The sequence below is a fragment of the Anabrus simplex genome, chromosome 1 (genome assembly GCF_040414725.1).
Source record: "Anabrus simplex isolate iqAnaSimp1 chromosome 1, ASM4041472v1, whole genome shotgun sequence".
NCBI classification, from domain to species: Eukaryota; Metazoa; Arthropoda; class Insecta; order Orthoptera; family Tettigoniidae; genus Anabrus; species Anabrus simplex.
Window position 1 is genome coordinate 683,341,805 of NC_090265.1, and position 13,612 is coordinate 683,355,416.

General features: G+C 36.7%; 1 protein-coding gene across 3 annotated transcripts in view; it reads left to right on the forward strand.

Moving 5' to 3' along the window:
* LOC136857313 (2-oxoglutarate and iron-dependent oxygenase domain-containing protein 3) overlaps window positions 1–8,504 on the forward strand; it is a 76,177-nt gene extending 67,673 nt beyond the window's left edge. For all 3 annotated transcript variants that reach the window (XM_067135894.2, XM_067135893.2, XM_067135892.2), the window contains 2 exons: window positions 6,999–7,125; window positions 7,923–8,504. In XM_067135894.2, the coding sequence (XP_066991995.1) occupies window positions 6,999–7,125; window positions 7,923–8,071 (276 nt within the window). In that variant the 3' untranslated portion in view covers window positions 8,072–8,504. The remainder of the gene's footprint in view (window positions 1–6,998; window positions 7,126–7,922) is intronic.
* Window positions 8,505–13,612: the final 5,108 nt, after the last annotated feature.

Consider the following 13,612-nt stretch of genomic DNA (forward strand, 5'->3'; position numbering starts at 1 on the left):
ATGAGTGCAATTGGATTGGACAAAAGAGTGACTGAATGGGTTGCTATATTTCTAGAAAATAGATCTCAGAGAATTCGAATAGGTGAAGCTTTATCTGACCCTGTAATAATTAAGAGGGGAATTCCTCAAGACAGTATTATTTTACCTTTATGTTTTCTTATATACAGGTTTTCCCTGTCGTATTTCATTCCAGCAACACTCTCCAATATCATTTCATTCCATCTGTCATTCATTAATCATTGCCCCACAGGAGTGCGACAGGCTTCGGCAGCCGGCACAAATTCTATCCTCACCGCTAGATGGGGCCTTCATTCATTCCATTCCTGACCCGGTTGAATGACTGGAAACAGGCTGTGGATTTTCATTATGTTTTCTTTTTTATATATATATATATATATATATATATATATATATGAGTAAAGAAGTAGAATCAGAGATAAGGCTTTTTGTGGATGATGTTATTCTGTACAGAATAATAAATAAGTTACAAGATTGTGAGCAGCTGCAAAATTACTTCAAAGGGTACAGATCTCTGCATATGGTTATGAGGGTGTTTAGGGGTTGTAGTAAGGTTGTAAAGGAGAGGGCATGTAAGTCTCTGGTAAGACCCCAAATAGAGTATGATTCTAGTGCATAGGACTCTCACCAGGATTACTTGATTCGAGAACGGGAAAAAATCCAAAGAAAAGCAGCTCGATTTGTTCCGGGTGATTTCCAACAAAAGAGTAGCGTTACAAAAATTTTGCAAAGTTTGGGCTGGGAAGACTTGGGAGAAAGGAGACGAGCTGCTCGACTAAGCGGTACACATATTTACTCATTCGGAACAAATGTTTCAGGTTCCCTATGGGAATCAATACTGTATCTGTATCATAAGAGATATGTTCCAAGCTGTCAATGGAGAGATGCCGTGGAACGACATTAGTAGGCATCTTTAAAAGTAGGGAAGATCACAATGTGAAGATAAAGTTGGAATTCAAGAGGACAAATTCGGGCAAATATTAGTTTATAGGAAGAGGAGATGATGTTCTTTTTTTTTAAAGTGCTTTACGCCGCACCGGCACAGATAGGTCTTATGGCAACAATGGGTGAGGAAAGGGGTAGGAGTGGGAAGGAATCAGCCGTTGCATTAATTAAGGTACAGCCCCAGCATTTGCCTGGTGTGAAAATGCGAAACCACGGAAAAACATCTTCAGGGCCGCCGACAGTGGGGTTCAAACCCACTGTCTCTCAAATACTGGATACTGGCTGCACTTAAGCATAAGGGAAGTTAGGGTTTGGGATAACTTACCAAAGGAGATGTTCAATAAATATCCAATTTCTTTGAAATCATTTAAGAAAAGGCTAGGAAAGCGACAGATGGGGGATCTGCCACCTGGGTGACTGCCCTAAATGTAGATCAGTAGTGATTGATTGATTGATTGATTGATTGATTGATTGATTGATTGATTGATTGATTGATTGATTGATTGATTGATTGATTGATTGATTGATTGATTGATTGATTTTCATACTGGAATTCCTTCATTAACTATTTCTGTGAAATTATTCCTCAATATGATGAGAGATTATGCTTCTTATTATATAAATACTATAGAAATTTATTTGGATTCTTGGATCCAACATGACAACTCCCAAATCCTTTAGTGTTAAACTTAATCTATGAGTTATGTGTTCAAAATTTTAGCTGCCGCACAGATGATTTTGATTCACTTAATTCTATTAACTTTCTCATCCTTTCCTTTGTCTACTATGTTTTCTGAGTTATCAATGCCTATAAAAGAATTTATGAAGTAAATTTTTCAGTATCATAGTCTGTGGTTTATTATGTTAACAGTAGTAATGGAATTATACATACCTACCTTAATATTTGTATAGTGTTCATTTATATACAGTGTGTGTCAAACTTATGTTAGCACACAATAGGGATGTACTGAAACACTACCAAAAGATGTCTCACTCGTGGTACATGGTATGCGCTTATCAATCGTCATTTGTTCCTCTATGTTTTTAATGGAAGTTGTGTAGTTAATTGATGAAGTTAAAGTTTTAATATATCGCAATGGCAGAAAAGAAAACAAGAAAACTGTTTTGCCTGACTATTGCACTATTCCAATGTTCCAAAATCAATGTCAATCGTACTCATACTCTCAATATCCTAAGGAGGAGTCCTTCTGTAAAAAGTGGTTGCTTGCGCTGTGTAGACAGGACCTAGGAAATAAAAGTGTGATCATAATATCAGCGACTGCTCGAAGCATTATGCAGTTGAAGATTTTGTCATTACTGAAACGAGTGCATGAGATGATTATTCTAATTAGGAAATAATTTTATAATAAGTTAGTGACGTTCTGATTAGTTAATGTGACCTATTGCAATAATTTTAGCCGGGCTGATTAGTTTGGATGGTAGAGCGATGGCCTTCTAAGACCAACTTGGCAGGTTCGATCCTGGCTCAGTCCGGTGCTATTTGAAGGTGCTCAAAGCCTTGTGTCGGTAAATTTACTGACATGTAAAAAGAACTCCTGCAGGACAACATTCCGGCACCTCGGCGTCCGAAAACTGTAAAAGTAGTAAGTGGGATGTAAAAACAATAACAATCTTTATTATTACTCAGTGAGCCTCTGTGGCTTACGCGGCCTCTCACCGCTGGGTTTCATGGTTCAAATCTCGGTCACCCCGTGTGAGAAGCGGAGGCGGGACAGGTTTTCCTCCGGGTACTCAGGTTTTCCCTGTCATCGTTCATTCCAGCAACACACTCCGATTTCATTTCATCTGTCAGCCATTAATCATTGCCCCAGAGGAGTTCGACAGGCTTTGGCAGCCAGCACCATTTCTATCCTCGCCTCGGGGCTTTGTTCATTCCTGACTCGGTCAAATGACTGGAAATAGGCTGAGGATTTTCATGTTCGGTATTATTCATTAATTTTAGGTGAAAGATGGAAGACACAAGGAGAACGTTGTTCTTTCGATATTTTCATGGAGTGGCACTGGCACCTTGGGAATAATCCCGAGAGCAAGAAGATTTAGAAGTAGGGAAGCATCCACAACACCGTGTGCGGTGGTTTACCTTAATCACAGAATGACCTTTAATTTGGCACTGGAGCACTATCAATTCCAGACTTCTTCCTGAACACGAAATACTTCATCAATTCCAAATTTAAAATATTTAAATCTGTCTTACGACGTGAAACAAGGCCTTGAAATTCATGCTCTGAAGGGAAATTCAATTCAGAAGTACTGGATGTAGTCTCTGGTACTGCAGTCATACCAATATCTTTTTTTATGTGTAGGCCTAACCTCTAACCTAAAATACTCGTATACATATTACGCATGTTTTTCAAAATGCTATTTGCACTAAAAGAAATCAGTCTAACAAAAACCCTGAAAGAAAAGGTTGCTACTTTTAGTCCTTCCTTTCAGTCAACTCTCGCTTCTTTCTGGATAATTTTACGCCCTTTTGCTTCAATTCCCCTTTCAAATCCGCAATTGTCATTGCACCTATATTATTTCCCATCTCTTTCGAAACATCAGCAGAATATGGTAATTTCATTTTCATGCTTTTAAAGTAACAGTTTAATTTCAATTATCATAATTATAGAAGTACCCCATGTAAGTCTCGTGTAAAACAATTGAGAAGCGGAAAGCGCATACCGTGTATTACCATTACGCTGCCTTGTGGACTAGTTTTGCGTGATACATCCCTATTATGTAGGTACTAGCTGATGTACCCGTCCTTCGCTACGGAATTATATATTATATACAGAATTCTAGGTTAGATAGTGTACACATTGTGAGTAAGATTGTATTAAATTACATACCAGTAGCTCTTAACGTTAGCCTAGAAACGCGACGGGAAAGTCACCAAACATCTTATCTTTTTACGTGAAGACTGGGTTAGGGAATTATCATTGTAATGGTAGGCCCTCTTGCCTACCATCAGTAACAATCAAGTTGGGGAATTTTCATTATAATGGCAGACTCTCACTCTCCATCTGTGTTTTTACGTCCTTAGAAAGACTATCTGAAGTGGTTTTCTGAACTGAAATCAACATAGGTCATTACAATGACACCAGTAGTAATGTGGTGATTAAAAGCAATGCTATATATGAAATACTCGATCATATGAAAAACCACACATTTTCTCACTTTTAACGAACAGTAGTACGCTGCCAATCTAACAATCCAAAGTTTCAGAGCTGGAATGACCAGGCCGCAGACAGCTGTGAACACCCCTCCGCCATTATTCCGTTAATGTGCATACTGCTCATTCCGATTAGTGACTCAGAGTAATGATTGAATAGCTGGAATGTCATGATGAACCTGTGTGTTACGTACCAGCAGTATCAGAAAATGTATGAACCAGAGGAATGACATGCTAGAGAAGATGGTTATTTAAATCCCCAGCCACTTTCTGCCAATATTCAGGCAGGCTGTTATACTCTGTACACAGCAGCAATCCCATTTATCGGAGATGACTGGCAGCATAAGAGACAAACATCAGAACAAACAATGGTCAACGTAATGTTATTGTTGATCAATTTTATGAGCTTTCTATATTGTAGGCCTTCACATTCAGTTTTCTTCCGACTTTGAAATACCGCTCTTATCATAGTCGGTAAAACTGAATAAAACATAAATTATCGGAAATTGTATTCTCTATAAATTCTGTTATGTAGTACTTTTCGATAGGACCAATAGTTGTATTTAAAAATTAAATTTTAGGCACCTTCCCCTAAACTACCATTTCATCTGGGGTGAATAAAATTGTTTATAGCTTAGACTATAGTTTCTTGTTCCCCGACTCTATATACGGATTTTCATTAAATTCTGTTTACCCATTTTCTCGTGGCTCGGTGTTAATATGGACTTAGCAACAAAAATACAAATTCATGAATATCTCTGTTATCATAGCCAGTACGGTGAAAATATATAAACATAAATGATCGGAAATGTAATTCTATGTAACTTTAGTGATGCAGTATTTATCGATAGGACCACTAATAACATATATATTTGAGAGTTAAATTTTAGGCCTTCCCCTAAACTACCATTTTGCTGAGGGTGAATAAAATTATTTATAGCCCAGATTGTAGTGCCTCATACACCAACTTTACATACCGATTTTCAGTAAATTCTCTTCAGACGTTTTCTCGTGATGCGTCTACATACATACAGGCAGACAGACAGAAATTACAGAAAAGTAAAATGTGCATTTACTTGTTACTGTGGATACAACCGATATAGACACTTTTTTTAAATTCTGAGCAATGTATGGACAAAACTCTTATTTTATATATATAGGTGTTATAAATACGACACCAAACATTTATTATATAAATATTCAATTATTATCAGTTAGCTGCTATTTTTTTTCCTCCATATTATTACTGTTTTTAGTATTTCTGTTGTTCATCTCTGCAACTTGACTCACCATGTTTGTGCTTTTGATATAGGTATAGGTTACACAATGGCTAACCGATTAACTTTGGAGCAAAGAAGAGTTGTAGCAAGCTTGATGGAAGTTTATGGTTCACTGACTGCAGTCCATCAAAAGTTTTGGCAGCGATTTGCACGTACCCCACCAAGCCATTTAACATTTTGCAACTGCAGAACAATATATCAGAAAGAAGTGAAAAACAGGAATCACCTCCCCCTCCCCCTCCAAAAAAAAAAGACTGTAGGGTATCTTGAAACACGGGCTTGGGATACGACCTTACCGCATGCAAGTTCTCCACCTCAAGTTTTAGCAATGCATATAAATGAAGAAAGCTTTGAGATTTTATGTCAAATGATGAATATTCAGCAAGACATTGTCATGGCGCTCAACAATGAAATTTTGCTTCACGCAAGTGGACTTGTCAACTGACATAACACAGTTTTCTGGGCTAGTGAAAAACCTTGAGTCATTCGGGAGCGTGTATATGATTCCCCTAATGTTTCGTGCGCTGATGATGCTTGTAGTTTAAAGGGGCCTAATATCTAAGGTCATTGGCCTGTTTGGTGCGCTGTGACTACCACTGGGGTAATTGAACCCTACTTCTTTGATACCCCAAAGTGAATTCAGACGTTTACTTAATGATGATGTAGCAGTATGCCATTGATGAACTACCACTACAAATCTGACTTGCAAGGTTTCCAACAAGAGGGCACGGCACACCACTGCATTATGCCCATGCTGTTCATGCCTGTGTTAACCCCACATTTCCTGGTCGATGGATTGGTCGTGGTGGACCATTGTGCTGGCCTTCATACTGTCCAGACTATACACACTCTGTGATTTCTCGTTATGGGGTATAGAAGGAGTGTGTATAGCAGGAAAGTGCACGACATCAGTGACCTAAAGGACTCGATATGGGATGTGATATCATCCATTCTGCAGGAAATGTGTGTGTATGTGTATATAATGCTACTGTGAATCACTGGTTTCAATGTATTGAGCATGATGGAGAACAGGTTGAAATCCACATGTAAATTTTTCAACACATTCGTGAATGGTAATAATAAAGTCCTACCATTTCAGTGGTAACATCATTTTGATTCACCCTGTAGTGTTCATTATCTCTCATACACCTACACTAAAAACTTGCTATGACATGATCAAGTTCCACCTCAAAAATTATCTAAATTGTTCAAGCCACTTTCAGTCAGATAGTGCAACTCTGTCCCATCTGCTGCGTACACAATGCCACTTACATAATTGTGCGCAACTGGTATTGCACTTAAAGTTGGGCTTGGTGTGCAATTTTCTGAATTGTATGACTATTTACACTGATGAATTGAGTTTTTCTTGTGATGTTGCAAGCCATGTAGGTTGCATCATGAATGGGTACTTTAACTCTCTGATGCCTTTAAAAATTATTTAAAAATGCTCTATCATAATCTTAATATTCATGTAAGATGTGGTGAAATTGTCTGCTTGGCACTTTAATGTTCTTATAAGGCTTATTATTCAGTAAACTTGGCAGAAATAACTAACTGTCTGGATTTGCTTGTATTCTCAGGAAACGTACAAGTCTTTCCATTACACTTCACTACTATATCTGACTGATTATGGGAGAGACTTTGAAGGGGGACGCTTCATCTTTATAGACCAGGACAAAACCAACAGGACAGTTGAACCAAGAAAAGGTGAGATTTCTGATCTTTCTGGATATTGGTGGTCCAATTTTTCCCAGTTTTTCATTTTTGCACCTAAAAATCTAAAATAAATTTCTCCATCACATGCATTTAATACCTATGTCCATAATCCAGCCAATTGCCACTAAACTTCACTTTATTCCCTGGCTCTTTACATCCTCAGAGTTTAGATTGCTACAGTTGTAGCTGAATTTCTTATGTTGGTTAAAGACAATGAAGGAAAAAATTGGTTAAACCAAAGGAAAATCATTCCAAGCCAGAATGTGGGAATGACATCCAAAATTATACTTGGAACTTGAAATTATTTCCATCATGCAGTTGTACAGAATGTACAAAATTAAATGTAGTGAGAGTTGTTCTGTGAACTGCTAATAAATATAAATGTTTCCATTTCTTCTCCTAATAAGGATCAATGTGATCTGTGTTGTCAGTTAACTCCTCTGTACTAGTGAAATTAAGGGAATTTGAGCATGGTACTTTTTACATCTCTCTGTTTTCATGTATCTTTCTAATAAAAATTTATAGTAAGAACTTCAATCCTACATTCCCTACAGTGAAGGAGAAACCATCATGCATTATGTATATTTCACTCCAGGCAAATGCTGGGGCTGTACGTTACATAAGGCCACAGTTGATTCCTTCCCCTTTCCTGTCCCATTGTCACCATAAGACCTATCTGTGTCGGTGCGTTGCAGAGGAAATTGTAAATATATATGTATAGGTATATGTTTTCATTGAACTGTGGATTATTATGATGCAAATATTTACAAAGTATGTGAATTTTCTAGGTCGAGTCTCCATGTTCACTTCAGGTTCTGAAAATGTACATTTTGTGGAGAGGGTTACATCAGGAACAAGATTTGCCCTGACTGTTTCCTTCACATGTGATCCTCAGTATGAAATTCAGGATCCTTCATTCCATGTGGCAGACAAGTAAATTACTCCCTTTCCTTCCTGGACAGTGTTTGTGTAAAAAAATGTGTTTCTCTGACTTTTCTTTAACCTTCAATATTTTCCAGTCTCCTATTGAGTGGTCAGTAACAATTTATAAAATGCCTTTTAGTGGGTAAAATATTACTATGTGTTACCAATAAATGACTTGTGTACATGATTATATTTACGTCCTAAATGAAGACTGGGATGAGGTTGTGTTATGTTGATAGTTATTTTGAGATAAGAAATACAGTACTTCTATTGGCTGTTTTTATGGTGCATTTTCACAGAGCAGTACCATATTGTTAACGTGACATTGGTACTTAGTGTGCAGATATTATTGTGTGTCATAATGTGTCATTCAACATATTTTGGACGCTACAGTAATAGATTACAATTTAAGAGAGATAAAAGATATTTCTGGAAAGTAAACGTCACTCTTGCTTGTTGTCTTGTAACTTACAGTTCGTGGTTTGCAGTCTGTACTCATTTCTGGTATCTCACTTGGTCATGTGTCCTGAAGTGAAATAATTTATTTATCAGTAGTTTTATCTATCCCTTCTATCACTAATTTCTTCTACCAAACCCTTAACACCTTTCTTCTTGTTAATAGGTGAAAAACAAAAAGTATGGAAGGTTTATTTAAAGAATTTGATATATGTTGTGGTTTATAACCTGAATGTATAAAACAATTTTTGAAGAACTGTGAAAGAGAGTGTAGATCTTATTTTCCTTCTGCCAACAGATTCATTTTAGAGAGAATTTTGCATATTATTTTCTGTGTGAAATTTCCAATTTCTCCTGTAGAGTCACAGACAGTGTGTTGCAAAAGTTTCTGGCCAAATTGATAAAGGTGACAGAGAACACCCAAGTATATTTTTATAGGAATGTATATCCGCTGATATCAGCAATTGGCATGAGGAGATGAATTTGAAGTTAGTTGTTTGTTTGGTCTGTTAAGTTGGCTACTGTATGTTTGAGTGGTGAAGTGAGTACGCAGTATTAGTATGTTCCACTCCGTGTCATCTGCTTTCATACAGCAACAACTTTACAGTAAACATCAATGCTGTGAAGGGTCTTCTGATAACCATATTTGGGAACCGATGAATGGGCTAGAGTAGACCCATCTCTTGGCTACTGAGATCACCTGATCTCACATAACTCGATTTTTCCTCTGGGGACATATCAGACAATTCGTGAATGACACAGATTGAATTAGAAGGTCTTGTCTGCGAATTTCTGTCTTTACTCGAACCATTCATGACATGTCATGAGTCTTTCATTGCTTACCACAATCAGTGTTCCAACATTGTTATGCATGCATTCATGCTGGTGGTTGCACCTTCTGTGAATAAACAGCTGTTCTTAGCTTTCTTCACCAATAACTTTATAAATGACTCCTAACAACATCGACTGACTTCGGTGGACTTGCATTTCTGTACAAAACAAGTTTACTTTAGTGGGTTCATCTTCCTTGTCAGTTTATACACATAGTTTTTCTACACCCTTTAAACTTGATACATTTACAAGGAAATATCAAAAAAATAATGGGACTCCATACCATATTTACTCAAATACATCTCGGCTTTATATAGGCTTGCACCCTATTTTTTTTTTCCTCACACAAATGAATGTACATGAAATGTTGGTTCTGAGTTTGAATTAATGAGAGGGTGAGTCAATCATGTCACCATCTTGCTCAGCACTTTTAACCCCTCAGCACGGTGGATTTAAATGCCCAGTCGTCTCTGTGCTGCGGGAGAAGTTTTGAACATGGTGTTTAAACTTTCCCAGATTCGTGCAAGGCTTTATTCAAAGCAACACAACTTTGTTCCAGTCTGGACACAGAAACACTGTCTCTCTCCGAATTTCTTGTTTGTAGCACACGACATAATCGGATAAATTTTGAAAAGTTTGGAGGATCCCTGATATGTATCAAGTGCCTCATTGATGAAATGCATAAAATTACTAATTGATTCAGATATATCCATCGAAATAACACCTAAAAATTAGCATAGACAGAATAGAGCTTTTGGAAGAATAGCTTTGTAGCGTAGGCTTTTGTATAATAGCCATAAGCGTATAAAGAGCAATCACAACATATATCTCGTCCTTTGTGACTGGTTTACAATCCCGCAATTTGAAACGAAGTGGTAATAAGTCACTAGATCAGATTCTTTGCTCAGCATATGAATTTGTTTCACAAACTATTAGTTCCACTAACTCAACTGTAAAGAACGTCTTAAAAACCATCACACCATCACATTCCACAATGGCTTCATTCTGAGATCCTGAGTTCCCTATAAACAGTTCTATTTGACCCACGTAATTAGACATGTTTTCCCACCAAAATATATTAGCCGTGACATGCAGATTGCCATTCTGTGCACTATCAATCTTGTCTGATTCCGAACCGAGGACTTCGCGTACAGCGATGTCAACCACATCACTCAAATCACCATCTGAATCTAACAAACTTTCGTCAGATACATCCATTGAAATAACTGACCCAAAAATTGGCGTAGACAGAATAGAGCTTTTAGAAAAATAGCTTTGTAGCGTAGGCTTTTGTATTACAGTCGTTAGCATATAAAGAGCAATCACGACGTATATCTTGTCCTTTGCAAATGGTTTCCAATTCCGCATTCTGGAACGAAGTGGCAATAAGCTTCTAGATCGGATTCCTTGCTCAGCATATAAATTTGTTTTACGAACTATTATAAAACATCCTTTATTTCCAAGCTCGATAACCCGCACTTGTTTATAGAAGCAATCTCCACTCAAGACCGATGAAATGCAAGACAGCGTGTGATAGGGAAAAAGGACAGGGGAAAAAACAGTCTCAAGAGAGCCCTGAATAGATAACATTTATGATTCTGTTGACAGGAGAGGAAATGAAGGTATAATGCAAGAAATGTGCATAGTAGTCGCCAGATAGCAGACAAAAACGGTGCTTGCCCCTGGTGGCAGAGATAAGCATTCCTTGAAATTCCACTCGAATTTCAGTGGGAAAACACTATCAAAATAGGGATCAAGGTATATAGTTCGAAAGCTCAAACCTTCCACTTCAAACAGAAATGAGTTAAAACACAAACAGCTTCAATTGTAACCACTAGATCGCAGTACAGTACACGCGTGTACCATGTGAGCAGTGCTCATCACTCCACCGTGCGCGATACTCACTGCACGATGAGCAGTGCTCGGCACTCCACTCTGACATATTAAATGAAGGGTAGCTCTTCTTGCTATACTTGCCTCGAAGGGAACAGGTAATTTGCTACCCTTTTTTGTTTTCGGTTCGATGCTTATTAGCTTTTATGGTAAAGTTGTTTCTATAGTGCCTCAAGTTTTGTAGATAATTGGTGTGATACGGTAAAGCATTCTAGTCATGAAACTGTTGAGCTGCTAGATTCTGAGAGCTTGAAACATGATTTTGTCTCTAATGCTCTGGATGGGAGCAGAGATAACACTGTGCTGATGATGGACAACCTTGACAACGTACACAAGAAAAATGTTTCAGAGGTGGGAAGCTATGATACTGTATAGGTAATTTTTTATAAATCATATTCATTTCCACCATTTAAAAAATCCTGCTGATTTTATTGTTAAAAAATGATAGACAAGACGACTTTGCCTTTCTTTTCTGTTTGGTAGAATTAGTGCTGCAGTTTGAAAGGTGAAGTGGTAGAATGTGATATCACATGGTGGTACTGCCGAATGGCTGGGTTTGTCCATTTAGTGTAAAGAATTAAAATGTTTTGTTGTGTATCTTATAAATAGGATATGTAATTACAGTATAAAGAAAACTAAATGTTAAGAAAGAAATTTTTAACACAAATTTTAAACATTTTTTTCTGTAAAATTTTAGTTTTGTAAAATACCTACATTGTTTTATACACTGTATTGATCATGAATTTTGGAGAAAAGAATGTGTGTTATATTTGAGTAAATACAATAGCCTATTATTTTAAGTGGAGAAACATTCCGTTGCAGAACTTTGGTACAAATTTTCAAAGTATTTTCCTTCTGATGTGATATTTTTATTCCAACATTTCATCTGTATTACTCAAAGGATGAAATAAAAACTCTTATTTTATAGATCTGTTAACCCTTGAAGAACATATCAAGACTCGTATAAAATATTCATATCACTTGTCTAGGAGGTCACTCCTTTCTCAAATTAGTGTAGTTCTCTAGTCCAGTTTAAAAAAAAAAATGGTTTCACACTGTCTTTTTGCGACAACATACTTCCACTCCTAGTGTTTCTTTTTAGCTAGTTATTTCTTTTCTTTTCTCATTGTGAATTAAAAATAAAGCGTCGTATGCCATGACTGATTTTAATTAAAATTTTGAAGTTCCTTAATACCTACTCTCTGTTAGTTTTCTGAAAGAGAAAGAACCCAAGTCCACAGAGAATGGAAACTATATTTTGAAACTAAAAATAATTTCTAGATTTAGAAGGAATACCGTATTTTCAGGTGATTTTGTCATAACTGTTAATGTTGTAATTTTTCTTAGTACCATTATCGGTAGTGGTAGGGTATCCTTGGCATTATCTTCTTTATTTATGCCCTCAGACTCTGATACATCAGTAGGGATGCCATTGAAGACCTTGTTAATAATATCAAAATTAATCTCATTGAATTTATACTTTGATATTTCCATCCTGCAAGTTGAAGTACATACTGTTCTAAGTTTATACAGTGATCTCAAGATGAGACCACCAAGAAACAAAAGAAACACAAGGGTTTATAAATTTCAGGCATAGTTGTTACAAAATTCTCTGTACAGCAAAAGAAACAAATGTTATGCAACTGCAAATGGGTTTTTGTACCAGAAACTTAGCAATATTTACCACTTGTATTCAGAAGCGCACATGTAATGGCACCTATCAACACCACTTGACAACCAAATAACGGAAGTAGCTGGTAAGAGTGCACCACTGTGCACAAGCGAGATCACTGTGTGAAGTTAGGATATGGTCTCATTCAGTGGTCTCTCGGTGAAATCTCTCAACTTCAAAGGGTAGAGTATCTTATAGTAATTGGCTTCCATAAAGCTCTTTTACCGTATTGGGTAATAAATAAAACTATCTGGAAAATTGGGTGAATAGGTTGCAAATTTCAATGATTGTTTTATGTCATTTGTTAAAAAGGAAGCCATACTTTTCATTGTCGACTCAGCCAATGTAACTTTAAAATTTTTCAGTCTAATATAATAGGATTTTTTTCAGTCAGTCGATCACTGATTTCATCGCTATAACATACCTTTAAATAACACACACTATTTAACAAAAAATGACATGCTTTGTTCTTGAAAGAACATAATTAGATTCTATCAAATCACACTTTCTTTAAAAATGTATAAAAGTTGTGTAGAAATATTTGTTTAAATTCTGTTTATACACTTTAATACCTGAAAGTTAGGCTATAACATATCTTCGTGAACAGGACTCTCATTACTCAATTTAATTCAGGTATTCGTGTGATGAAAGCTGATGAACGTTAAACATACTCGTTTTGAGCAGAAGAACAACTCCCGTTGT